At 41.9% G+C, this 21,338-nt stretch overlaps 9 protein-coding genes across 10 annotated transcripts; 4 read left to right on the top strand and 5 right to left on the bottom strand.

Annotated features, from left to right (window-relative positions):
* Positions 1 to 163: 163 nt before the first annotated feature.
* On the top strand, positions 164 to 1,536 carry LOC6631850 (spaetzle-processing enzyme). The gene is made up of 3 exons (XM_002055550.4): positions 164 to 310; positions 371 to 685; positions 754 to 1,536. Exons 1-3 carry the CDS (start codon positions 235 to 237, stop codon positions 1,476 to 1,478), a joined length of 1,116 nt encoding a protein of 371 aa, XP_002055586.3. The 5' UTR covers positions 164 to 234; the 3' UTR covers positions 1,479 to 1,536.
* On the bottom strand, positions 1,507 to 3,527 carry Bx42 (Puff-specific protein Bx42). The gene is made up of 3 exons (XM_002055551.4): positions 3,162 to 3,527; positions 2,523 to 3,083; positions 1,507 to 2,457 (listed from the first exon to the last, which is right to left on the bottom strand). The coding sequence occupies exons 1-3, from the start codon at positions 3,382 to 3,384 to the stop codon at positions 1,604 to 1,606; spliced, it is 1,638 nt and encodes a 545-aa protein (XP_002055587.1). The 5' UTR covers positions 3,385 to 3,527; the 3' UTR covers positions 1,507 to 1,603.
* Positions 3,528 to 3,723: 196 nt separating this feature from the next.
* Positions 3,724 to 6,194, bottom strand: fs(1)Ya (female sterile (1) Young arrest). The gene is made up of 2 exons (XM_002055552.4): positions 6,038 to 6,194; positions 3,724 to 5,974 (listed from the first exon to the last, which is right to left on the bottom strand). The coding sequence occupies exons 1-2, from the start codon at positions 6,053 to 6,055 to the stop codon at positions 3,797 to 3,799; spliced, it is 2,196 nt and encodes a 731-aa protein (XP_002055588.2). The 5' UTR covers positions 6,056 to 6,194; the 3' UTR covers positions 3,724 to 3,796.
* Positions 6,195 to 6,602: 408 nt separating this feature from the next.
* On the bottom strand, positions 6,603 to 10,252 carry fs(1)Yb (female sterile (1) Yb). The gene is made up of 4 exons (XM_002055553.4): positions 10,085 to 10,252; positions 9,541 to 9,985; positions 7,532 to 9,484; positions 6,603 to 7,463 (listed from the first exon to the last, which is right to left on the bottom strand). Exons 1-4 carry the CDS (start codon positions 10,099 to 10,101, stop codon positions 6,843 to 6,845), a joined length of 3,036 nt encoding a protein of 1,011 aa, XP_002055589.2. The 5' UTR covers positions 10,102 to 10,252; the 3' UTR covers positions 6,603 to 6,842.
* Positions 10,253 to 10,381: 129 nt separating this feature from the next.
* On the top strand, positions 10,382 to 12,078 carry LOC6631909 (27 kDa hemolymph protein). Its single transcript, XM_002055554.4, has 2 exons — positions 10,382 to 10,495; positions 10,579 to 12,078. The coding sequence occupies exon 2, from the start codon at positions 10,686 to 10,688 to the stop codon at positions 11,586 to 11,588; it is 903 nt and encodes a 300-aa protein (XP_002055590.1). The 5' UTR covers positions 10,382 to 10,495; positions 10,579 to 10,685; the 3' UTR covers positions 11,589 to 12,078.
* A 216-nt stretch (positions 12,079 to 12,294) lies between these two features.
* LOC6631910 (cell death abnormality protein 8) lies at positions 12,295 to 13,897 on the top strand. Its single transcript, XM_002055555.4, has 5 exons — positions 12,295 to 12,699; positions 12,769 to 12,924; positions 12,987 to 13,117; positions 13,198 to 13,350; positions 13,419 to 13,897. Exons 1-5 carry the CDS (start codon positions 12,485 to 12,487, stop codon positions 13,805 to 13,807), a joined length of 1,044 nt encoding a protein of 347 aa, XP_002055591.1. The 5' UTR covers positions 12,295 to 12,484; the 3' UTR covers positions 13,808 to 13,897.
* A 112-nt stretch (positions 13,898 to 14,009) lies between these two features.
* On the top strand, positions 14,010 to 16,473 carry CalpC (calpain C). The gene is made up of 2 exons (XM_002055556.4): positions 14,010 to 14,886; positions 14,946 to 16,473. The coding sequence occupies exons 1-2, from the start codon at positions 14,186 to 14,188 to the stop codon at positions 16,243 to 16,245; spliced, it is 2,001 nt and encodes a 666-aa protein (XP_002055592.1). The 5' UTR covers positions 14,010 to 14,185; the 3' UTR covers positions 16,246 to 16,473.
* Positions 16,474 to 16,541: 68 nt separating this feature from the next.
* LOC6631912 (uncharacterized) lies at positions 16,542 to 18,806 on the bottom strand. Of its 2 annotated transcripts, XM_032440382.2 has the most exons (5): positions 18,755 to 18,787; positions 18,198 to 18,250; positions 17,785 to 18,124; positions 17,393 to 17,705; positions 16,542 to 17,329 (listed from the first exon to the last, which is right to left on the bottom strand). In XM_032440382.2, exons 3-5 carry the CDS (start codon positions 18,117 to 18,119, stop codon positions 17,009 to 17,011), a joined length of 969 nt encoding a protein of 322 aa, XP_032296273.1. In that variant the 5' UTR covers positions 18,120 to 18,124; positions 18,198 to 18,250; positions 18,755 to 18,787; the 3' UTR covers positions 16,542 to 17,008. The 2 variants fall into 2 exon arrangements, with proteins under 2 accessions (XP_032296273.1, XP_032296272.1); XM_032440381.2 differs by lacking the exon at positions 18,198 to 18,250 and having other exon boundaries at positions 16,559 to 17,329; positions 18,755 to 18,806.
* Positions 18,807 to 19,520: 714 nt separating this feature from the next.
* LOC6631913 (HIG1 domain family member 2A, mitochondrial) lies at positions 19,521 to 20,223 on the bottom strand. Its single transcript, XM_002055558.4, has 3 exons — positions 20,084 to 20,223; positions 19,850 to 20,020; positions 19,521 to 19,758 (listed from the first exon to the last, which is right to left on the bottom strand). The coding sequence occupies exons 2-3, from the start codon at positions 19,992 to 19,994 to the stop codon at positions 19,595 to 19,597; spliced, it is 309 nt and encodes a 102-aa protein (XP_002055594.1). The 5' UTR covers positions 19,995 to 20,020; positions 20,084 to 20,223; the 3' UTR covers positions 19,521 to 19,594.
* Positions 20,224 to 21,338: the final 1,115 nt, after the last annotated feature.

Below are 21,338 nucleotides of genomic sequence, written 5' to 3'. Positions count from 1 at the left end.
TCCGGCCGTTAATGCAGGACTTGAGTGAGTTTGTCGTTGCGGCTTTTGGTTATACCCATAAGAAAGGGATGGGGGCAAAAAACCCGGATTTTTTAGATACACATACCATAACGCCAAAAATGAGAGAGCAATCATGATCTCTAGCATTGACCCATCTCCGACGAAACTGTGCCCGCAAACTGATAAGATGCTTTTGTCTTTCAATTATGTACTTATTGTTGAACTTCGCGCATCATGAACATGTTTAATTTGAAAGTCCGTGGCTTGGCCATATTCTGCGCCATATTGGCATTGGTGGATGCTGGCAGCAGTACGTTGGATTTCATCATCATTTGTGAAGTTTTTTGCTAATTTAACTACACATTCACAGAGCCCTTACGACATTATGGCCGTTGTAGCGTGCACGACGAAATCGGATATTGCCAGCCCCGTCAATTGTGCTGGGAAACGGACGTTAACCTCAACAGTTCGAGTCGTAGCCACTGTCAGAGTCAGTTACGGAGCGATCTGGTATGCTGTCGACGCATGCCGTCAGCGTATGCTGCCCTTACATTAAAGCCATTGCTACCCCAGCCGGGCGTTTGTGGTGGCATTGGGATGGACATATCAAATCGGATTGTAGCTGGCACAGATACTCACATTACGGATTTCCCGTGGATGGCGTTGCTGTTCGCCACTAATGACGGTTAGTTTACTTGCTTTAAATGCCCCTGTTGCCAATGCACAGCGTACAATGTACATAATATTTGCCAGGCGAGGAATACAGGCAAACATGTGGTGGCTCACTAATCCATGAGCGCTGGATATTGACAGCGGGACACTGTGCGCTCAGCCCGGATGGTAGTCAACTGTTCTTAAAGGCGCGCCTGGGTGAGTGGAACACGAGCACCGCACCCGACTGTCAGGAGTTTAAAACCGAAAGAATATGCGCGCCGCAGCACATAGACATCAATGTTGACCGCATCATAGTGCACGAGCAGTATGTTGGACAGCTGGATCCCAATTATGCGAACGACATTGCATTGTTGCGCCTTAATCGTGTAGTGAGCTTTTCAGAGTTTGTGCTGCCGATTTGCCTGCCGGTGGCTAATTTCAATGATGAATACGCCTATGCCGACTATGCGATGGACATTGCCGGTTGGGGAAATACAGAGCGAATACGCTTTGGAGGTAGTCCAGTTAAAAGGAGGGCAGAGCTTAATGTCGTTTCCTTGGCTAGCTGCAGGCAAATCCATCCCAAGGTGATGTCCGGTCAGCTGGGCGCCGGTGGCAGCACTTCATCAGGAACCTGCCATGGCGACTCCGGCGGACCGCTCATGATGCAGGACCCAATTGGGTCGGAAAAAAGCGCATACTATTTGGCCGGCATCGTTTCAGTCGGAACAGTCAGTTGCAATAATCATGGACAACCAATGCTCTTCACCCGAGTCGAATACTATATACCTTGGGTGATAAGTACCATAGGCGCCAATTCCTAAGAAATTTTGAGAGTGAATAAAATAAATGTTTCAATGTCTGTTGTTTATATTTATAATATGTATGTATTATGTATGTATTTGCCATATTTTTGGGATTGCTTTAAATGATCCTTGAGTCTGACATTCTAATCGCGTCGGCTACGCTTGCGGTCGGAGTGGCTTCCGCGCTCGATCTTTTCGTCAGCACGCTTGGGCGCCTTCTTGGCCATGTTCAAGAACTTGTCAAGACCGAAGGGATCTTCCTCCTTCTCAAACTCAACTGGTCCGCTTCGCTGAGCGGCAGCTGTTTCACGCGATCCAGCACCCGAAAACTGTTTATCGGGCACAAAGCGTTTCGTATTCACAATGGCCTCCAGATCTCCACCATAGTTGTCGCTGTCTGCCGCCTTGCTGGGTCGATAGATGTGAGCGCCCATTGTGTTGGAATCGCGCCATGGCTTGTCATAAACGTTGTAGGCCTCATCATCACCATAGCCTGAGTCCATGCCCTTTGTGGTATTGAATAGGCGCTGATCGAACAGGGTTTCGCCATTGCCAGCACTCTTGGCTGGCAAGCCCAATGCAATCTGCTCCGATATGTCACGCTCCCGTTCGCGCTGCAGCTTGGTGCGTTTCTCTGGCGCGGCTCGTTGCAAATTCCGATCGCGCTGCCGTTCCCTTTGACGTTCAGCGCGGAGATCGTTGCGTTCGCGTGCTTCCGCACCGCCAGAACCGCCGGGTGCATCAGGCTCTGGATTGCGTATGCCCGCACGTTCCTCGCGTGCACGTTGCGCCATCATGCGCAGCATATCCTCCTTCTTCTCCTTCTCTTTCTGTGCCAGCTTCTTCTCCAACTGAGCACGCGCCTCCACGGCCTCACGCGCTTTACGATCGGCTATGTAAAGAGCTTCAGCCATTTTGGCAAACTTCTCGTTAATGTGAACCTGCTGCAGGCCGCGACCATCGGCGGCCAAGCGCTTATCCAGTGGTATGGTGTAACCTATGAAATTAAACAGATCGGATTAACTTGGTAAAATAATGTATTATATAGGTGGTGGATCGAACCTTTGGCGTTTTTCCAGTTGGATATGCAGGGCGGTATTTTCCATTCTTTCTGCTCCTTTACGGTTACCTTGCGAGAGGGCGAGTGCAGCACTGGTGCTGGTGGCGATGGCGGACCACGTGGTATCTTCTTGTTTATGCGAAACTTTGGTGGCTCCATGGGATCCAGCTGTGCCTCGACCATGCGAATGACACGCTGTTTGGCGCCAGAATTGAAAGCATCGCCCTGCTGCGATGGTGTATAACGAATGTACTGGGCAGGCGCTGCCTTTTGAGCATGGCGCACTGGAAGAGCTGAGGTAATCTTTTGGTTGGTCAGCTTCTCTAGAGCCAGACGTGTTTCTTCGGTTGTCTCGGCAACGGTTTCTTCGTCGGGACGCTGCAGCTCGTCCGCATCTTCAGCCAAAACCTCAGCTGGCAACAGCTGCGATATCGAGGAATATACAATTTTGTCTTTTCCGTGCCCTTGTCGGGCAATGGCATCATATTTGACTTTGCCCTTGTCATCCAATCGTACGGCAAGCGCATCTGGTTTTTTACCCACATTAGCAGGTGCCCCAAGACCTAAACGAAAAAAAAAAATATATATATATATATGTATATGTATATCAATACAAACAAATTCGCTATTGCCAGTCTTACCCAGCGGATACTGTGCTACGTGTATTTCGGGAAAGGCGCCACCGTCCCCAAAGTCAGCCTCTGTGCGTGGTATCCAATCCTTGCGCTGGCCGTAAGGTGGCGCTGCTATTTTGGCGGAGACCAGTGCACCAATCATTGGAGCACCCTTGGCAGACAGTCGACGCTCGTCCTCGCGATCCCATACCGTATTGGTTGGTGTGGGCAGAAGACTTGATAGCGACATCACAAATTTGTGCTTATTGGTTTTCTATTTTTTAATTAATATTTTCTGCGACAGCTTGATAAAAAACAACGAAGGTGAAAAACACACGCTACACACACACACACACTACCAGAACAAGCAACGAGTTGGTTTCGGTGTGACCGTTTGAGAAAAACTATAAATACTGATTCAACGCAGTAAACTCGGAGTATACTAGAGATGAGTTTATGCTTACTAAATATAGGAAAATCAAATACCAAAGTATATCGCACAGCTACTGCAACCGATATTAATCGAAACCAAATTGCATTTTATTTAAACTAATAACGATTTTTGAAAAGTTATAGAAATCCCCAAGAATTCTCGTACAAAATTATTTATTAATGGGAAACAAAAATGACACAACTTAAATATTTGAAAAGAAAGAATACAACTAATTCTTGCGCATGCGGTCGATGGGTTTCCTTGGCTGTATGCGCAAACGCTTCGAGGAGTTGGTCGGTGACAATGGATTACAGTACGCACTATCCAGCGTTTGGGTACGTTTGCGTTTCAAGCTCTGCATATCATCACCATCATGAGCATGAATGGTGCGAACCAATGAACCAGCAATGGAGGCACAGCGTCTGATTAGGGAACCGGAAGTGGTAGGGGCGTTCTCATTGTCGGCGCTGCTGGAATAGCGATCAGTTCTCAGCGATCTCATTGGAAAGCGCATGACAGATGACATCAGTGACCAAAGTCGTCCTGCCTCCGACTTGGTGCCCACAGTTGGGCGCTTCTTGTCGTTATGCGTAGATGCACTGTTTGGCAGGAACACCTCGTCCTCATCGTCGCTGCCGATATCCTGCACGCAGCTGAAGGACTTTTGATTGTGACACACGCGCAAGGGAGGTCGCGTTCGTGGTCCCTGGGGTCGCGGCAGCTGTGGCTTCTTCACCTGCGGCGAGAATTGGCCGCTCAGCTGGCGCGGCACAATCTGCTGTCTCCGTCGCGCGCTGTTGCTAGGGTCAGGATCAGCATTTGGGCTGCCGTGGGCAGTTGGTGGACTAGAGCTCGGATTAGGGGTATAAAAGATTTCTTTATCGTCCGGCGTGGACTCAATCGCTTGTGTTGTGTGAATATCCTGTTTTTGCGGCGTCTCAAATTTGATAAGCTTTTTGTTGATTATGGCGCCAGGTATGCGGGTAATAGGCGTTATTGGTGGCACATTCACTATGCAATTGCCATTCGCTTGCTTCACATTGGCGCTCAGTTCGGCAGTAGATGAGGATGCGGTGATTATTTCCACGCTCTCGCATGAATTATAAACGGTGCTGGTGGTGCTGGAGCTAGACATAGATGCGGGCAACGAGCCGCTGTTACCAGAGTGCTGAGTACGTGTTATGATAATGGATTCTCTAGTGAGCTTCTGGGCGGACAGCAGTATCTGGTAGGGTTCTGCAGGGCCAATCGAACTGAGCCCATTTTCGGTTTCCCTGTTGTCTTCGCTCTGCGTACGCCGTAGGACTGGTGACATGCGCAAATCCAATGGTAAGCCGGCATTTGGCGAGCTGCTCTCGCTCAAATCAAGGCGCATGCGTCTCTGGTCGCCTTGGGTGGCCAGAATGCCGACGCCATGCTCCACAAATGCCTTTTGTATGCTCTTGGACATAACCTGACGCAGGGGCGTCACAGCACTCATTTTGCCGCGACCGCCAACCTTCCAGGTGCGCTGTTGGTGCGGCGGCAGCGGCAGCGGCAGCGGCAGTGGATGACTGTTATCTGGCGCAGAAGGCGGCGCCGTGTTTTGTTCGTCCGGCAAGCAGCCACTGTGATGAATACTGGATAAGTGACCGCCCCCAACGGCCGATGCATTAAAAGTAAGCGTCTCCTTGGGCTTAGCGAACACGGTATAGACCTGCAATGGCGTCGAAGTGGATCGTATAACTTTGCCCTTATCGTTGCGTGCGTTATCTGGCGGTGCAGACACTTGCCCAATGCTGCGACGCTGTTGCTCCAACAAATTAACACTGTCTGTGGACAGATTTCGTATTGAAGAGACGCTGTCGCTGATGAACTCATCCTGTTGCAGACGACTCTTGGCTTTCCAGCGAAGATTAAATAGCGATATGGGCGTAAGATTTAGGTGATGCTGTGTTTCGTTCGTATCTTTGGCTATGTTCGGTGATGTCTGTGTCGATATTGTGTTGCCAGCCACCATAGCCTTTTTAACCGTTACCTTTGAAGCGTCTGTCTCGCCGCTTAGGTTCGGAGCCAAGCTAGCGGAACTGCAATTCTGGCCCAAATCGATGCATTTGCTGAACTCTTTTAAATCGTCAATCTTTGTATAGTGACGCAGACACTTGCGACAGCGCAGTGGCAGGTGCACGCTCTCGATGTGGGCCAGCAGCTCCGCGTACATCTCCTCGCGCAGCGTCAACGGCTTTTGCTCACAGATCGGACAAAACACATAGACGGTTGTCGTTTTCACTTCAAGCTCAGTGCCAAACGCAACCATTTCTCTGTGCTGGGCCATCGGTTGGGTTATTGCAATGGCGTGCGTTTCGAACTGGTGTTTTTGGCGGCATTTGCCGCAGCAAAAGATTCGCTTACAAATATGGCACTTGGCCTGCAAGGGCACAAATTTGAATTCAAGTTTGGAGTTCGAGCGGCGAATAGAATGATCTCTTACCTCGTCAGAAAACCGCATGTTAATTGTATAATTCTATTAGAATAGCGTACAAGCTCTCACATATATTTATGAACTTAACTTTTACATGATACACACATACAAATGCATTATATTGCAACGGTTCTTTAACACGCATGCATTTCAATAGTTGGTGGCCAACTAACCGATATATACAATTTATATCGATGTTAGACTTTTTCGGCTATTACAACGGTAAATTTACACAAATGCTTTTAATTGCGCAGGGAAATTATCGCTTAAATGTATGTACATATGTACCTCAAAGCTTAGGCGTGTGGTACAAGTGGTACAAGTCCATGTGGTACAAATGTACCAAAACTGGTACTTTTGTATGCAATAGACCTTTTTTTTTTATAAATTGGTACATTATTCTTCTACTTTCATCTTCTTGAAAAGTACCAAAGTACCAAAATAAATTGATGGTAATTTTTGCTTCCAGATTTACCGATTTATATATTTATTTTTACAACAGCGAAAACAATTGTCTGAATATTTTGAAAAAAAAATGAACAAAAGAAAAGTTTTATCGTTATATTAAGTTTATTATAAAGCTTTGTTTATTATCATTTAAAATGTTTGGTTTTTACTTAAACATCGTACGGTTAAAATATGTATAGTATAATCACAAACAAGGAAATAAATATTTAAGTTTTACAATTTAAAAATTTGCCACTGCACATGTAAATAAAACAAACATGTTTTGAAATGGCAACATGCATATGTGGACCAGCCCCCACATAAATGTAAATATGAGCAAATAATTTGAGATTCAAATTCATAATTCTTAACGAAACGGCTTGGCAGTGGAAATAACTTTTTGCAGGCGCGTCTTCACATCTTTATCCAGGAGCACCGGAATATTTTTGAGCACAAAACTTTTCAGATCATTGCCGGCCTCATCGTACACATTCTCCACGAAAATGATTTCATGAAAAGCAAAATCGACCTTGGCAGTAAAAGTGCGACATGGCTTGCCCAAAGGTCGATTGAAGAATTTGCGGCGTACCAGTCTTTTGGCATCCTCTGGCCAAATGCGCTCCATATTGAAGGGCGCTAGACTAGTGATGCGCAGGTCGTAGGCCTCAAAGGATTCATCCTTAAACTTCTCATCGCACACAAGCAGCTCCGATTTGTGTATCAATGAAAACTCAATGCCAGCATCCAGTTGTCGGACATCAAAATGATCTGCAGTATTTATGCGTGTCACTCCCACCCGTTGATATAGCTTGTTCAGCTTTAGCACGCATATATCGCCAACCTTGGGATCCAAATGCACTTGTCGATTCAGCGGATTCTCGTAGTGCAATTGAATGCTTTCGCCCAGCTTGGTAACGGGCATGTTAAAAAAGTATTTCGCAATTTTGTCCTTAGTTAGCTTGGCAGCAGTTTGGGCTGGCGTTACGCTCTAAAAGAAAAACAAAAAAGAAACATAATTGTATATGTATGCAATATAAAGGTCTATTGTTCACTTACTGCAAGCACATGGAATTCTATATCGCCTCTTTTTGGATGGTGATCCGGTGGCACCGTCTCAAAGTCCCACAAGATGTGCCGATATTGGCACGTGTGACGATAGCAGTTGCCATAGGCCATCAGATGGCGGCACAGCGGCAAATTAGAGCGCGGTTGATCGAGTTCGCAATTCATGCGATATTCGGTCAGCATAGACATGTAGGAGTCGGGCGGAGAACGATTGTGTTTAAGCATAAAATCGCATATAAGCCAAGTTTGCTCAACATCACCAAGACCAACATACATTATGGATGTCGCTGTATTGGAGGTTTTTGTTTGTGTTTTGTAATTACCATAGAACAGGCTGAAGCGTGCCTTAAAACGTGGCCAGTTGTTATAGTCGTAGTGGATTAAACAGTCAATACACCCGCCCCGCAATTTGGGAACCACATCGTCAATGGTAATTAACACACAGGCGTTACGTTTGTTGGTCCATTCGGCATATGCAATTCCTGAACATCGATCTTGTTTGTCTATTATTATATTACGGATGTTCGCATCGGAGAGCTGTTTGCTTAGCTTCGATGCATCAGGTTTGCCTTGGCATGCTAGCACCACGCGAAGTTCATCGAGTTTTTTGTTCTGCAGCAAAGCCAATATATCCTGGTCATGTTGATGCGCTTTTGCTGTCAGCATTTCCAGTTTCAGGCCGTTGAATACAGTGGCTTCTAGCGCATCCTCGAACAAGAGCAACACATCAGGCAATTTTGGTAAGACGCGACCCATAAACTGTTCGATCCACAAGCGGCCAACGACGAACAGCTGAGCGTGGCCTTCCTCGAAGCGCAGAACATTAAATAGCCATTGTGTAACTTTCTCGCAAGGAATTCGGCTGTTACGCCACATTATATCGATGCCATCAAAGGCGAGACAGCGTAAGACAAGCGGATTAAAAATGGGCGCCAACTTGGTGTGCAATTGATATATGTGCTCCAGCTGCTCCACAGTTGTAATTAAAATGCCGCAGGGACGTGCCAAACGTTGGGCGACCTCGTTAGCACTGATACGCTTGAATATCCTGATCACGTGCTCCATATCGTCGCGCTGCATGCCCATCAGGTCCAAGCACCATTTACCAATTTGCTCGCCCTGCTGAGCATTTGCGCATAGGATAATGCTACTGGGGCCATAGTCGGTGCCGTCGAATCTGCGATGCTTCGACTCCTGAATATTGCGCTGACACAGCGTGGGCAAATAGCACCATGTTTTGCCAATTGACTCATTGCCGATTGCACACATGGAGCGACCAGCAGCTACATGCGTCCAGGCGAAGCGCTGCACACTTTTGGCGCGGACATGTCCAATGTTAAGCACCTGCATGGCTGCCTTGATGGTCGGTCCAATTGCGGCCACTTCACTTATGTTAAAGCACGAAATTTGTTCCGACCGACTCCAGGCAAAGATGCCAAAGTTGTTATATGTGTGAACACAGCCGGTGGCCGTATCGAACTGCTCTTCACCGGGCTGCAAGCTGAGCGATTTTATAGCAGAATCGAATGCATCAGAAGATGTTGATGTGTCTGAGGGCGTGGGGCTTAACATGGTTTGGAGTATTGCATCCGAGCCTGGCAACGCATCTTCGACTGAATATTCTTTATTTAGCATTGGGCTAAGTTTTTTAGTTGTTGCTATAGCACTCAGCTCCGACAGACTTGTGCTTGCCCGACCATTCGATGCTGTGGCTTTGGGAGGCACTCTTTCTGCAGCTGTATATTGCAACTGATTCGCTGCCGGGCATCTGAGGATCAGCACTTGTATGCCCTTGCGCGGCATCGGTATCAGGGCGTCGAGACGCTTTTTGAACACATGCGGCAATGGCTGTGTCGAGTGTATCAAGTAGTTGACTCTCAAAGAGCTACACTGCACAAGCAGCTCCAACACAAGATCACATACAACCAGCACCGAGTTAAGTGACTGTAAGAAAGGGAAGATAAATGGCAGCTGACTGAGATAGGAAAGCGTATACTTACGCCGTCAGTCCACAAGCGGACGCAGTCAATCAAATTTTTGGGCTCGTTTAACAGGAGGCAGCCAACGCTGCGCCTGCCCAACTCTTGCATCCAATCGGCTGCCTCATCCGCCTGCTCACAGATCACCAAAAAGCGGACGACATTCAAATCTTCGTTTTTAAATATGACAGCCAACAAATCGAGAGCCGCCCTCTTAGATGACGGCGTCAAATAGTTGAATTCAACATCATCACAAACATGTTTTGCGATTTGTTCATTGCCATTCCTATTTCCGGTCGCATCCACTAGCGCTGATAATGCAGCACTGCGGCACAACTTCGCGGCGCCCTGGGTCACCGGCGACTGTTCAAAATACTGATTGGGATCATTATCAGCATGGAAATATAAGCGCAAAGCTCTGTCCAAATTGCCACGACCAGCGCCACTGACTGTTTGTTTTCCCAAGCTGAGCAGTAGGTAATGAGCGAAAGGGGCATAAAGAGATTCAGAAAGATTTGGTTAAGTTGAGTTTTTTTCACATTATCCGCAAATTGATATTAATAACCTGGTATTGTGAATCATGAATAAACAAATTAAATAACGATCTGTAGGCAATCAGCAAATGCAACAACTCAAGACAAATATGAACATTTACAGTCTATTCAAAAATAAAATTGAAAATCAACAAACTAAATAAGTAGATATTATCGAAATGGCGCCGATAGCGTTTATCACAGCACATTGACGTCAAATTAGCGGCGGTGACTTAAAACGTGAGCGATACTTTCTCCGATACCAAGTGCCAAGAATCGACGCGAAATCATCGCCGCTAATGTGACGCATATCGTTTTTTGTTCTATTCCATCATTTCCGATATACGATAAACGGCCTCAAGCATAGATGGGCTTGGTAACATAAACACAATGACTAATTAATTATAAAAATCCACACATACGATACGGATTTCAAAGTACAAGTACATATTATACATATGTAATTGATGTCAATTTGCAACTAATTACTAAAACAATACGTTTTTGTTTTTTTTTTTTTTCGAAGGGGTTACGGTAATGCTGCTTGGATCATCATAACAAAATAGTTTGAGCAAATTTTTTTATTTGAAATACTTAAGTTTGTGTAAGTCCAATTAATAATCATTTAGCAGAATGAAGTTGGCAGCTGTTTACTGGATGTGCTCAATCCTAATAATATGCGGAATTGTTGAAGCGCAGGCGCAATTAAATTTGGATAAACTCGACCTGCAAAGCCAAATCCCAGATGAGCTGTTAAAAACGAACATTAGCTACAACCAAGTCAAAGAAGTATTCCGCAAAAAATGCATTGAGGTGTCCGGCGAAGAGGCTGGCGACAGGGCATATAATGATATTGAGGCTGCTGCTTCAACGCTTACCGAATGCGTAAATAGCCTTGTCAATTATACAACACTCCAGCGGGAGATACAGGAGGCAAGTCCCGAAGGCGAACTGGATGTTGTGTTCAACAAGTATTGCGCCAAACGAACAAATGCCATAGACTGTTTTGATGTGTTCACGAACAAGCTGTTGCCATGCCTGGACAAGGAGGAGCAGGAAAGCCAGGATGTTATTAAACGTATTATACAAAGTTTGTTAAACTTTGTCTGCCATAAAGATGGTGACCAAATAGCCTTATTTATTGCCGAAGAAGGTCCCGAGTGCCTTGAATCGCAGCGGGAAAATATACAACAGTGCATTAACAGCACATTTTCTACGTATTTTAACGAGGCAGACATGCACGATAGCAATAAAATCAAGGCAATACCCAAATTGGTTGTGGGCCAGAAACAGTGCAGCGATATTAAAACATTGGAAACGTGCATTGTCCGTCACCTAGAGCACTGTTCGAAAATAACGCCGGCCAATCTAATAGAGTCCATGTTCAATTTTATAAGAAACGAGACACTTTGCCGCAATTACCAGCAATTGGCCTTAACTGGAAGCGCAAACGCGCTAACCAATACTCATACAACTAGCATCCTCTTGTGTGCTCTATTGATATTTATGCTTAGTAAGATTTATTGCTTTAAGTAATTGGTTTTTTTTTTTTTTTATTATTTTTTGTTTTTCTTGTATTCGAAATATTGAACTTACCGCGTTCTTGTTTGTATCCTGCGCGGAGTTCGCTTGCCAAAATGTGGGTGCATTATTTGTGAGACACCAATATTTTTTTTTTACAATCTGGCCGATCAGATATGGTGGAAAGAAAACGAACAGTTGAACAATTGAGGACATCTTTTATACATTGTATGTATTATTATTATTTTTTTTTTTTTGCTCGGTTCTCAGTTTATAAGCTATTTTCTCTACACAATAGTGTTTTATTGTAATCTCCTATATCATATAAATGGAGACAACTCTCTCTCTCTCTGTTATTATATATGTAAATCAAGTAAATCTCATACATATAGAAAACTATTTAAATAGAGGGTACAGGTTTAAAGTTTATCAGAAAATGGAATGTCAATGGAAACGTAAAAGTATCAAAAAAAAGTGAAAATAAATAAATCAAAATAAGACAGTAGCAATTAGTTTTCTTAAGCTTTTCTATTTTTCAGTATGCTAAATGTGCAAGAAAAAAACAGAAAGCTGTCTTATCTAAAATTTATGCAAAATAAAGCGTTTTCACTAATCATTTGCTTTAGACAGCAGTCAGTATTTATTTAAGCAAGAATTAGCACCATTTTGTAAGCGCGAGTTGAAGATACCGATAGCTCGTGTTAGCCTTAGTTTTACCATCTCTAATGCGCAGCTGGCTTAAATTTCATATAGAACAAACAATACGTATGTTTAGAAGCCTCAGCTTTGGCTCAAACTACAAACAACATTTTAAAGTGTTAAATATGATTATTAAATGAGGAGTTAATAGTATATGGGAAACTGTAATCTCATGTAAAGATTCAGGCTATTAAAAGAGGCAATTAATTATTATGGAGAACATTGAGACTGCAGCCTTCTCAGGCCAGATAACGGCGTTTAGCATTGTAATGACTGCAATTTCGGCATTTATGCGTTTCATTACGATCCTGATGAACTGGTATCTGGCATATGAGTATTGGAAAATGGAATCGTATACCTATTGCCACTGGACAATTGCATCAATATTATTACCTATGATTTTAACGACGCTAATATATTCAAATGTGTAAGCAAATGTTTCCTTTTATATATTATCCTTTCTTCTTTTTCATCGTATATCCATTTGAATTTGTAGAGTGATCGTTAGTAACCTAGGCAAAAAGCCCGTCATCTGTGCAGACCTATTTTGGAAACTTGTACTCTCGTATTTGTTTCGAGATGCAACTACCTTGAACTGGACATTGAAGTATAATGAGGCTAAAAAGCGCGACGACAAGATTGCTCAGATTGAGTAAGAAGAAGTCCAGAGAATGTCGACAAATCTGTATTTCATTTGTTTCCATCAATTTCTAGATGTTATCACAGATATTTAAAGGAAGAATGTAACGTGGGTTTCATAAGACTCTTCGATTCTTTTCTGGAATCTGCGCCCCAAAAAGTCTTGCAGCTTGCTATTGTATTGCGTTATATCAAAAGTTTGACGTGTAATAAGTAGAATGCACTTTGAGTTTATTTATCAAAATATGCTTAGTACATGCCTAATGTAAAGTACATTTATTTTCAGATCTGCGTGCCCTGACCTTTTTAATATATTTCATAAGTATCGCTTGGTGTTTGGTGGCCTATAACCGATCGAATCGCATGGTTCAGCTAGACAAATACGATATAGAAACAAAAGGACTTGTCGTACAGTTCTGTTTTCTACTCAGTTTCACAGGTAAATTGATGTGATGCTGAGCAGCTATACACTTGAAATAATTTGTATATCAAACATTATTAATCTAGCATCCCGCACTATTTGTATCGCATACATGGCCAGTTTATTTCCTATGGAAACTTTTGCGGCTTGTATTCTACATATATTACTGTGTGGCACTGTAGTCTTCATTGTGGACACGCCGAAGTTTGGAAGATCTCAGATTATGAATTACATATTGTGCCTTACATTTGGAGCGGTATATATATTCATATTTACGCCTGTTTCAGATGGACCAACAAAGTATAAGTATATCATTTATTTATCGTTATGTTTTTTACAAAATCTATTCGCCTGTATAATTTGGATACCCTTATATTTAGCCATATTGATAAACGGGTTTTTTATAATGGGCATTGCTCTTATGATTTACTATTATTTGCAATGCCATCCAGGAATAACGTCTGCTATATTTTAATAGTTAATACAGTGCAAAAAAAGAAAATGCAAATTGGTATTTTTTATTTTTTATTTACAAGCATATATAATATTTCGTTTTTAATCTATATTGTGTTGCCTTCTCGCTCGCTCTTAAAGAGCGCATGCGCGCAAGCGTGACTTGAGCCGACGATTAAAGTTAGCTTTTATTGGCAGTTTTTTCGTTATGCAGAGCTGGTCACACTCAAAGAAGTGGCTTAGACTAGGTGGCAGTGACTTACGAACCAAGCCAGCAGCAACAAATTAACTTTCACTTCAAACTCAACAAAAGTTCCATAGGACTATCAAACACAATTTAATCGTAAAATCGATCGTTGTGATGTAAACAGCAATTATATATGGACAATATATAACAAATATGGCATCAAAATATGAGCGCATTATCAGTGATTGTAGGTCAAGAAATCTATTGTGGGAAGATGCTGATTTCCCAGCGATACAATCATCCGTATTTTATTATCAAACGCCCCCATTCACATTCCAATGGAAACGCATTGCCGAACTAAATAATCCGCAGGCATCGTTTCTAAATGAAAATGCGGAATTCGATGTGATACCTGGTAAAATGGGTGATCGTTGGCTCGTTTCATGTTTGGGCGTTTTATATTCGTTGAGGAATTTATTTTATCGCGTTGTGCCCGCCGATCAGAGTCTGGAAAAATCGATGGGCATCTATCGCTTTCGCCTGTGGTGGTGTGGGGAATGGGTGGAAGTGCTCGTCGACGATCGTCTACCGACCATCAATGGCAGACTCGCATTCATGCAGCCGCAGTCATCCAACTGCTTCTGGGCATCGCTATTGGAGAAGGCGATCGCCAAATTGCATGGCTCCTATGAGGCGCTCAAATATGGCACACGATCCGATGGCCTAACCGATCTACTAGGCGGTGTTGTCAAGTGCATGCCCATAATATCGGACAGCATAAGGCCGCAAACGCTGAAGGATCATCTGGCCACAACGTGCATTGTCACCTGCATTGCGGTTAAGAATGCGGCAGTACAGAAAAAGAACACAACGGAAAGGCTAGCAAATGGCATTTTAGTGAATGCCAATTACAGGTATGTCTGGCATAAATGATTTTATAAATATATATTTTATTATTGAAATTTACTTAAAGGCTTTCGTGTTTGGATAAAGTCGAGACAGTTATTGGCGATTCGGTACAGCTGGTACGTATTAAGGACACATTCTCATCCAAGCCTTTTGGCGATAAAACCAATTTCATTGGCGATTGGTCGCCCACGTCTAAGACATGGGAGCGTGTATCATCGACGGAACGCGGACGTCTATTGGCCCAATTGGAATTGGGCGAGTTTTGGATCTCGTTTTATGATTTTGTGCATACGTTCACAGCACTGGAGATCGTTTATTTGGACTCGGATACAGCAAATGGAGAGCAAATGTTAAAAGGACGACCGCTGCACTGGAAAATGAAAATGTATCAAGGACAATGGAAACGAGGTGTAACTGCCGGCGGTTGTCGTAACCATGAATCCTTTCACATAAATCCACAATTATTGGTATCCATACAGGAGAAACAGGATATTGTTATAGCCCTAAATCAACATACCGCTGTCGAGCCCAAAGTCATCGGTTTCACCATGTACATGTGGAATCGTGACTATAGCCTAAACGAATGTTTACAAAAGGACTTCTTCAAGAATCAAGTGAGCTTCCTTAACTCAGACTATGGCAATACCAGACATGTCAGCTATCACACACAGCTTGATATCGGCCACTATGTGCTGATGCCCACCACCTATGAGCCCGCCGAGGAGGCACAGTTTACCGTTCGAATACTGGGCACGTCGACATTTCGGCTATCATGCCTGGAGACGCAGACAATGATATTGCTGGATCCATTCCCATCGCTGAAAAGCGATGATAATGTGCAGAAAATCAAGAGTGTCTGTCAATATGAGCCCGTTTATATGCAATTGGCCGATGAAAATAAGACAATTAATTGCTTCGAACTGCACGAATTATTGGAGGCATGCCTACCAAATGACTATATCAAAGGATGCGCCAACATTGATATATGCCGACAGGTAATCGCACTCCAAGACAAAACCGGCAACGGCCGCATCACGTTCCAACAGTTCAAAACATTTATGGTTAATCTGAAATCATGGCAAGGTGTTTTCAAAATGTATACAAAAGAGAAAGCCGGCATTTTACGTGCCGAGCGCCTACGTGATGCACTTTATGACATCGGATTCCAGCTGAGCACAGATATCATGAACTGTCTTATCCAGCGATATATACGTAAAGATGGCACTCTGCGCCTCAGCGACTTTGTCTCGGCCGTAATGCAACTGACGACGGCCTTCAATCAATTCCACATGAAGAACTACAACCAGGTGAATGTCATTGAGGTCCATCTGCATGATTGGATCAAGAGTATATTAAGTTGCTGAACACAGGGAAACTGCAATTTTCGGCCTTAACGTTGTGTAATAAATTGTTTTTTTTTTTTGTTTTTTTTCGCAAAAAAAAAAGGTAAATTTTTATTTTATATGCTGTTCGTTATAATTATTTATTTTTAATGTGACAAACAAATTGCGTACATATATAAATGTATATATACATATAACATAAAGTTGTTGAAAGCGCATTGTAAAATAAAATTGAAAGACGAGAAATGATTCAGTAACAACAACCATGATTTTCACTTAATATTTGTACGTATATTAGTTTAAAATATTTATATTTATATACTTAAATTCATAAAATATAAATAATAATAGCTGTATTACGATAGGATAGTTGTGTATACTGTCATCTGTAAAGTATACAATATATGTTATATTATTATGTTGCAGCTGGCGATATTGCGAGTTGGCAGCTAAAATGCATATTATTTATTAACTATTTAGCGATTCAATAATTGTGTTTAGCAGCTTCTAAAACATATCGAGTTCTATGTGTATCTGACGTATTACTAAGTACTTTGCTTAAACTAGGCGAACATACATTTCTGTATGCATATAAATACTGTATGAATAGTTTATTATTTTATTAGTTTATTAGTTTTTTTTTTGTTTTAGTTTTTTTTTATGGACGACAGGCATTTCAACGCATCTTTGCATGTTTCCCGTTTGCTCAATTAATCCATGTTTAATTTACAAAAAACTTGATTGCGCATAACACTAGGCGAGGCGACTCCGAGCACTAAAAACATTACATAGAGGTTCCATTATGGGAGGAGGCATCACTAATACGCCGCGACAGCGTTGTCTTACGGCTGATGGAGAGCGTATTGGCAGCCTGATTCGAATGGATGCTCGGCCCCAGATTGTTGGGATTATGATTTGTCGATGCTATATTTGATATATCGTTCGCTGTGGGCGACGTCGCGAGTGCTCGCAATGGGGAGCGCCGCAGCGAGCCGGTTACTTCATGGGGCTCTTGGTAGCCCGAGTCCATATCGTCATGGTAGGAGTCCATTAGGGGTGTGGGATCCTCATAATCGTAATCAACAAAGCCATTGTTATCAAAGGACTGCGAATATTCAAATATGCTGTAGACACAATTAATTGACATAACAAAAATATCTTATGTTACCTTGACAAAGGATTGGGACTGCTTGGCATAGCCGCGGAACACCTGATTGTGCGCCTTGCCGCGATAATCAACGGACTCGTAGTGGCCATCCTGAGAGTTCTCAATTATGAAATGCCTGGTGCCGTGTGGCGTTAATGTGGCCCACAGCAGGCGGCTATCATTCACCAGCTGACTCTGCAAAAGATCCCGACTGTTTGCTGTGGCGCATGGATAGAGTATTCCTCCCGAGGTGAACGCATTCGATTTGGTTGCTTCACCCAGGGCATTGATTGCGTTTTGCTTGATATTTGCATCATGATACGAGAAAAAGGTGCTAAGTACAATTTAAAAAAGAAAAAAACAAAACAAAACAATTCATGAAATCAATTTTGTAGACAATCTGGAATACATACTCTTTGCATCTGATGACAATCAATGCCAGGAAACAGGCAAGCACAAATATGCCAATGCAGGACGAGACGAAAAACCAAACATTTTCCAAACTCTTTGTATCGCTGCGTACCAGCTCCATCAGCTCATTGCCGCTATCATTATGCTGGTTTTGGCCACACATAAAGGCCGCAAAACATGGCTGAGACTCATTCGAGGGCAACAATATATCAATGCTCTTCGGTTTTGATATCAGGAACGATGGCAGCGGCGGCGGCGGCATTGAGAGTATGAAATCTGGCGGCGGACCGGCCAACTGGTCACAACTGCCCACACAATTTCCAAGTAAGAAATTCATTTTGCCTGAAAGAAAGGACATTGACCAATTCTTATATGTGTCTATGTGTATGTTATGTTATTTAACCGCTCAACTAACCCCAAGCCCAGCAAATGTTGTATTTAAACACATACGAATGCCATATCAAGTCCCTGAAAGTTTCATAACGATTAGCCAATAAACACGGCAGTTCTTCAAGAAAGCATTTCTTATAAACTCGGTCTCCGGGCAGAAGAAGCACAATCAATGCGTAAAGTGCGCAGATTGCGGCGTGCGTGCGTGCGTTGTCTTATTTCTGTGCGTGTGTGTGTGTGTGTTTGTATGCATGGAAAAGAGCTTGAATTGGGAATATCCTCGTCGGGCATTTACGAGTAGAGTTCACTTGTTTTATAAAACTAACAAATGATTTTTTTTTTAATAGCCAAAAGTCTTATATACATATCAATGGTAAACTGTGAAAATGTTTTGTTTGTCCAAATTGTCTCGACCCAAATAGTTATACTACGCATTGGCAGCAAATCCTCGAGCACTCGACACTCGAGTGATATATGATATGCAACTGATAATATCAACAAATTAAGACACTGTTTTACTCGAAGAAGAAAAAAAATGAAAAAAAAAAAAAAACGGTAACTTCTCTCTAAACATTGACAAACCTTAATCCAATAACGTGTCCTGTACCGATGAAATCTTACCTTGAACTGAGTAGCGAAAACAATTGCCATATTCCCAGCTCGAAGAGCGCCCATGCGCGCGCACCTCCACTCAATGTGGGTAACAAGTAACCCCTGCTGGCTAAGCCACACCCAGCCAATACACATAGTCGGATTATTCAAATTGTTTTCCACATTATTTAGCATGCAGCTAAATTCTTTCCTTTTTTTTTAAAATATCAAACATTTTCAAAGGTATCAAAAATCGGTTGTGAGACAAATTAATCATGTCTGAAATGAAGTCTTCAACAAAGTTGCGGGTTTCAAGGGTTCTTAGTCGAAAAATAACAATGAGAAAGCATTCAAATAATTGAGTACATTCAGTAAAGGCAAACGAACATTGTTAACAAATAACTTTACGTAATAGTAATAGTAAAAACCTGAATGCATGACGTAAATTAGAGAAAACTTAACTTATGCCAAATCCGAATGCAGATTCGCTTGGCTAGTTACCAAAAGGGGAAAGACTAGGCGAAGGCCAACAGAAAATGCTGTTAACTTCGCTCAGTGAATATTCGATACTCATATCAATATCATATATACATATATATATATCATATCAAGATCATAACGCAACTCTCTTTATAAACATTAACTAGATAAAACGCGTTTTTGTTATCAAATGTATTACATTAATTGGGCAATAAGCCAGTTATACAGCTCGTAAATAACAAATGTTGGGTTTAACAAAAAAAAATAATAATAAAAATAAAACTGTGATAACCATTTAATTTATGCTACATACACTTGCAATATATGAGTAAATATTAGATCACAATTATACTATTTTTTCTCCCCATATGTCATAACGACGCCAACGATCAATGCCAGCACCGTGAATCCTTGTGCTGCGATACGGGTACGCATCATAAATTGGGACATTCTGCGGTTGCCGGTGCGAAAATTGTATAGACCAGCTGTTAGGGCTGCGGTTGTGGCCAGGCATCCTGTGTGGTGCATATTGAACAGAAACAAATTTCAATTATAATTGGCAACGTTTACATAACGAAATTCGAACAATTCTAGTATATTGCTTACCAATCGGCACCAAAGGGTTCTCCTTTATTTTGCGCACAAGTCTTTCCTTGGTCGTTTCAATTTCGACAACTGGCCCCAGATCCTGACGTAATTGAATCCAGTCCAAGTCCTCCGCTGGTAACGGTATTTCCGATTTGTTGGGCATCTTGTCAATAGCTTGAACAGGTTATTCTGCAATTTAAACAATAAATCAGATCCAATACCGACAATTCATATTAACAGAATGGAACACACATCCAAATAAACAGATGATTACAGACGTGCGCACAGATGACGGTCACAATGCGGAACGTTGCAATGGAACAGGGATGTGTATGCGCTAAATATGAGAAGAGAATATTTACGAAACTAACATTTCTTATCTGAGTTTAAATATATTGATGCTTTTTTCAAATATGTCAATTCAATTTTAAAACAGTTCTTCATTGCATTTATACAATTTTATTTTTAAGATAACCATTTGCTTGCCTCAAATATGAACTTGAACTTGCAGTTCAATTATTAGTTCTATGCATTTTCTAGTGTCTCAAAATCTGTTCCGTCCCTAGCATTGGTTACCGGGTTGACTTTACAACGGAACGCAGATTTCGAAATCGTTTATCGAATGGTACTATTCTTTTTTTTTCCCCTATCTTTGATATATTATATACACATGACTTATTATAAATAATAAGTGCAATATGCTTATAATTTATAAATACCTATATTTTTATTTACAATATTTGAAACCTTTTATTATTTTAAAGCCATTTTTGTATGTCATTTAACAGCAAGCGCATAAGTTAATAGACATGTATGTTTATGTGTACACACATATGTATATATGTATTTAAAAACAACCCTGTGATGATCAAATAAAATCGAAGAAAATTTGTGTGTTGGGTATTTCTGACCTCACTAACACGTTCACACACAGCTGCATTATTCCAACCATGTTTCTCTCTTTTTAAAATGAGAGAGTTTTGAAGTACAGTCAGACGAGGAACGCAAAATGAAACATGTGTATGTAGCGAGAATATCATTGTGTGTGTATGTCCAATAATATATGTACATGCATTTTTGTGTTTGTGTAGAGGCGAAAAACAAACGCACACATTCAAATAAATGTGAATGTATTATTGGCATGGGATGGGGATGCATACATATGTACATATGTATGTACATTTGAACGTACGTGTATAGGTATATATGTACGTATGTACATTCACAGACATGTACATAATTACTTACAAACATATAAACATGTATACCAAATGTACATACATACATATTTGGCTGGTTTTTAAGTGCGTTTTAATGATGTATGGATAGTTTGTAGGCAAAAATAAAATGATTAAAGCAGTTATTTATCGAAGACGTACCCTATTCATATATATGTATGATGGTACATACATACATGATTGACCATATAAATATGTATGTATATTTAAGTATGTACATATGTATGTAGGTTTGTTTTCATGCATGTATGAACATTTAAAAGTAAGGT

This window comes from Drosophila virilis, chromosome X (assembly GCF_030788295.1).
Source record: "Drosophila virilis strain 15010-1051.87 chromosome X, Dvir_AGI_RSII-ME, whole genome shotgun sequence".
Classification (NCBI taxonomy): Eukaryota; Metazoa; Arthropoda; class Insecta; order Diptera; family Drosophilidae; genus Drosophila; species Drosophila virilis.
This window is presented reverse-complemented; position numbering and strand designations above follow the sequence as displayed.

Coding starts and splice junctions, on each gene's coding strand:
- LOC6631850 (XM_002055550.4), top strand. CDS start 235: ATGAACATGTTTAATTTGAAAGTCCGTGGCTTGGCCATATTCTGCGCC. Junction 311..370: donor ATTGGTGGATGCTGGCAGCA/GTACGTTGGATT, acceptor ACACATTCACAG/AGCCCTTACGACATTATGGC. Junction 686..753: donor GCTGTTCGCCACTAATGACG/GTTAGTTTACTT, acceptor AATATTTGCCAG/GCGAGGAATACAGGCAAACA.
- LOC6631913 (XM_002055558.4), bottom strand. CDS start 19,994: ATGCCCAACAAATCGGAAATACCGTTACCAGCGGAGGACTTGGACTGG. Junction 19,759..19,849: donor GAACCCTTTGGTGCCGATTG/GTAAGCAATATA, acceptor TGCACCACACAG/GATGCCTGGCCACAACCGCA.
- LOC6631909 (XM_002055554.4), top strand. CDS start 10,686: ATGAAGTTGGCAGCTGTTTACTGGATGTGCTCAATCCTAATAATATGC.
- Bx42 (XM_002055551.4), bottom strand. CDS start 3,384: ATGTCGCTATCAAGTCTTCTGCCCACACCAACCAATACGGTATGGGAT. Junction 3,084..3,161: donor CGTAGCACAGTATCCGCTGG/GTAAGACTGGCA, acceptor TTTTTCGTTTAG/GTCTTGGGGCACCTGCTAAT. Junction 2,458..2,522: donor CAACTGGAAAAACGCCAAAG/GTTCGATCCACC, acceptor TTAATTTCATAG/GTTACACCATACCACTGGAT.
- LOC6631910 (XM_002055555.4), top strand. CDS start 12,485: ATGGAGAACATTGAGACTGCAGCCTTCTCAGGCCAGATAACGGCGTTT. Junction 13,118..13,197: donor TTATATCAAAAGTTTGACGT/GTAATAAGTAGA, acceptor ATTTATTTTCAG/ATCTGCGTGCCCTGACCTTT. Junction 13,351..13,418: donor TTTTCTACTCAGTTTCACAG/GTAAATTGATGT, acceptor TTATTAATCTAG/CATCCCGCACTATTTGTATC.
- LOC6631912 (XM_032440381.2), bottom strand. CDS start 18,119: ATGAATTTCTTACTTGGAAATTGTGTGGGCAGTTGTGACCAGTTGGCC. Junction 17,706..17,784: donor ATTGTCATCAGATGCAAAGA/GTATGTATTCCA, acceptor AATTGTACTTAG/CACCTTTTTCTCGTATCATG. Junction 17,330..17,392: donor AGTCCCAATCCTTTGTCAAG/GTAACATAAGAT, acceptor GAATATTCGCAG/TCCTTTGATAACAATGGCTT.
- CalpC (XM_002055556.4), top strand. CDS start 14,186: ATGGCATCAAAATATGAGCGCATTATCAGTGATTGTAGGTCAAGAAAT. Junction 14,887..14,945: donor TTAGTGAATGCCAATTACAG/GTATGTCTGGCA, acceptor ATTTACTTAAAG/GCTTTCGTGTTTGGATAAAG.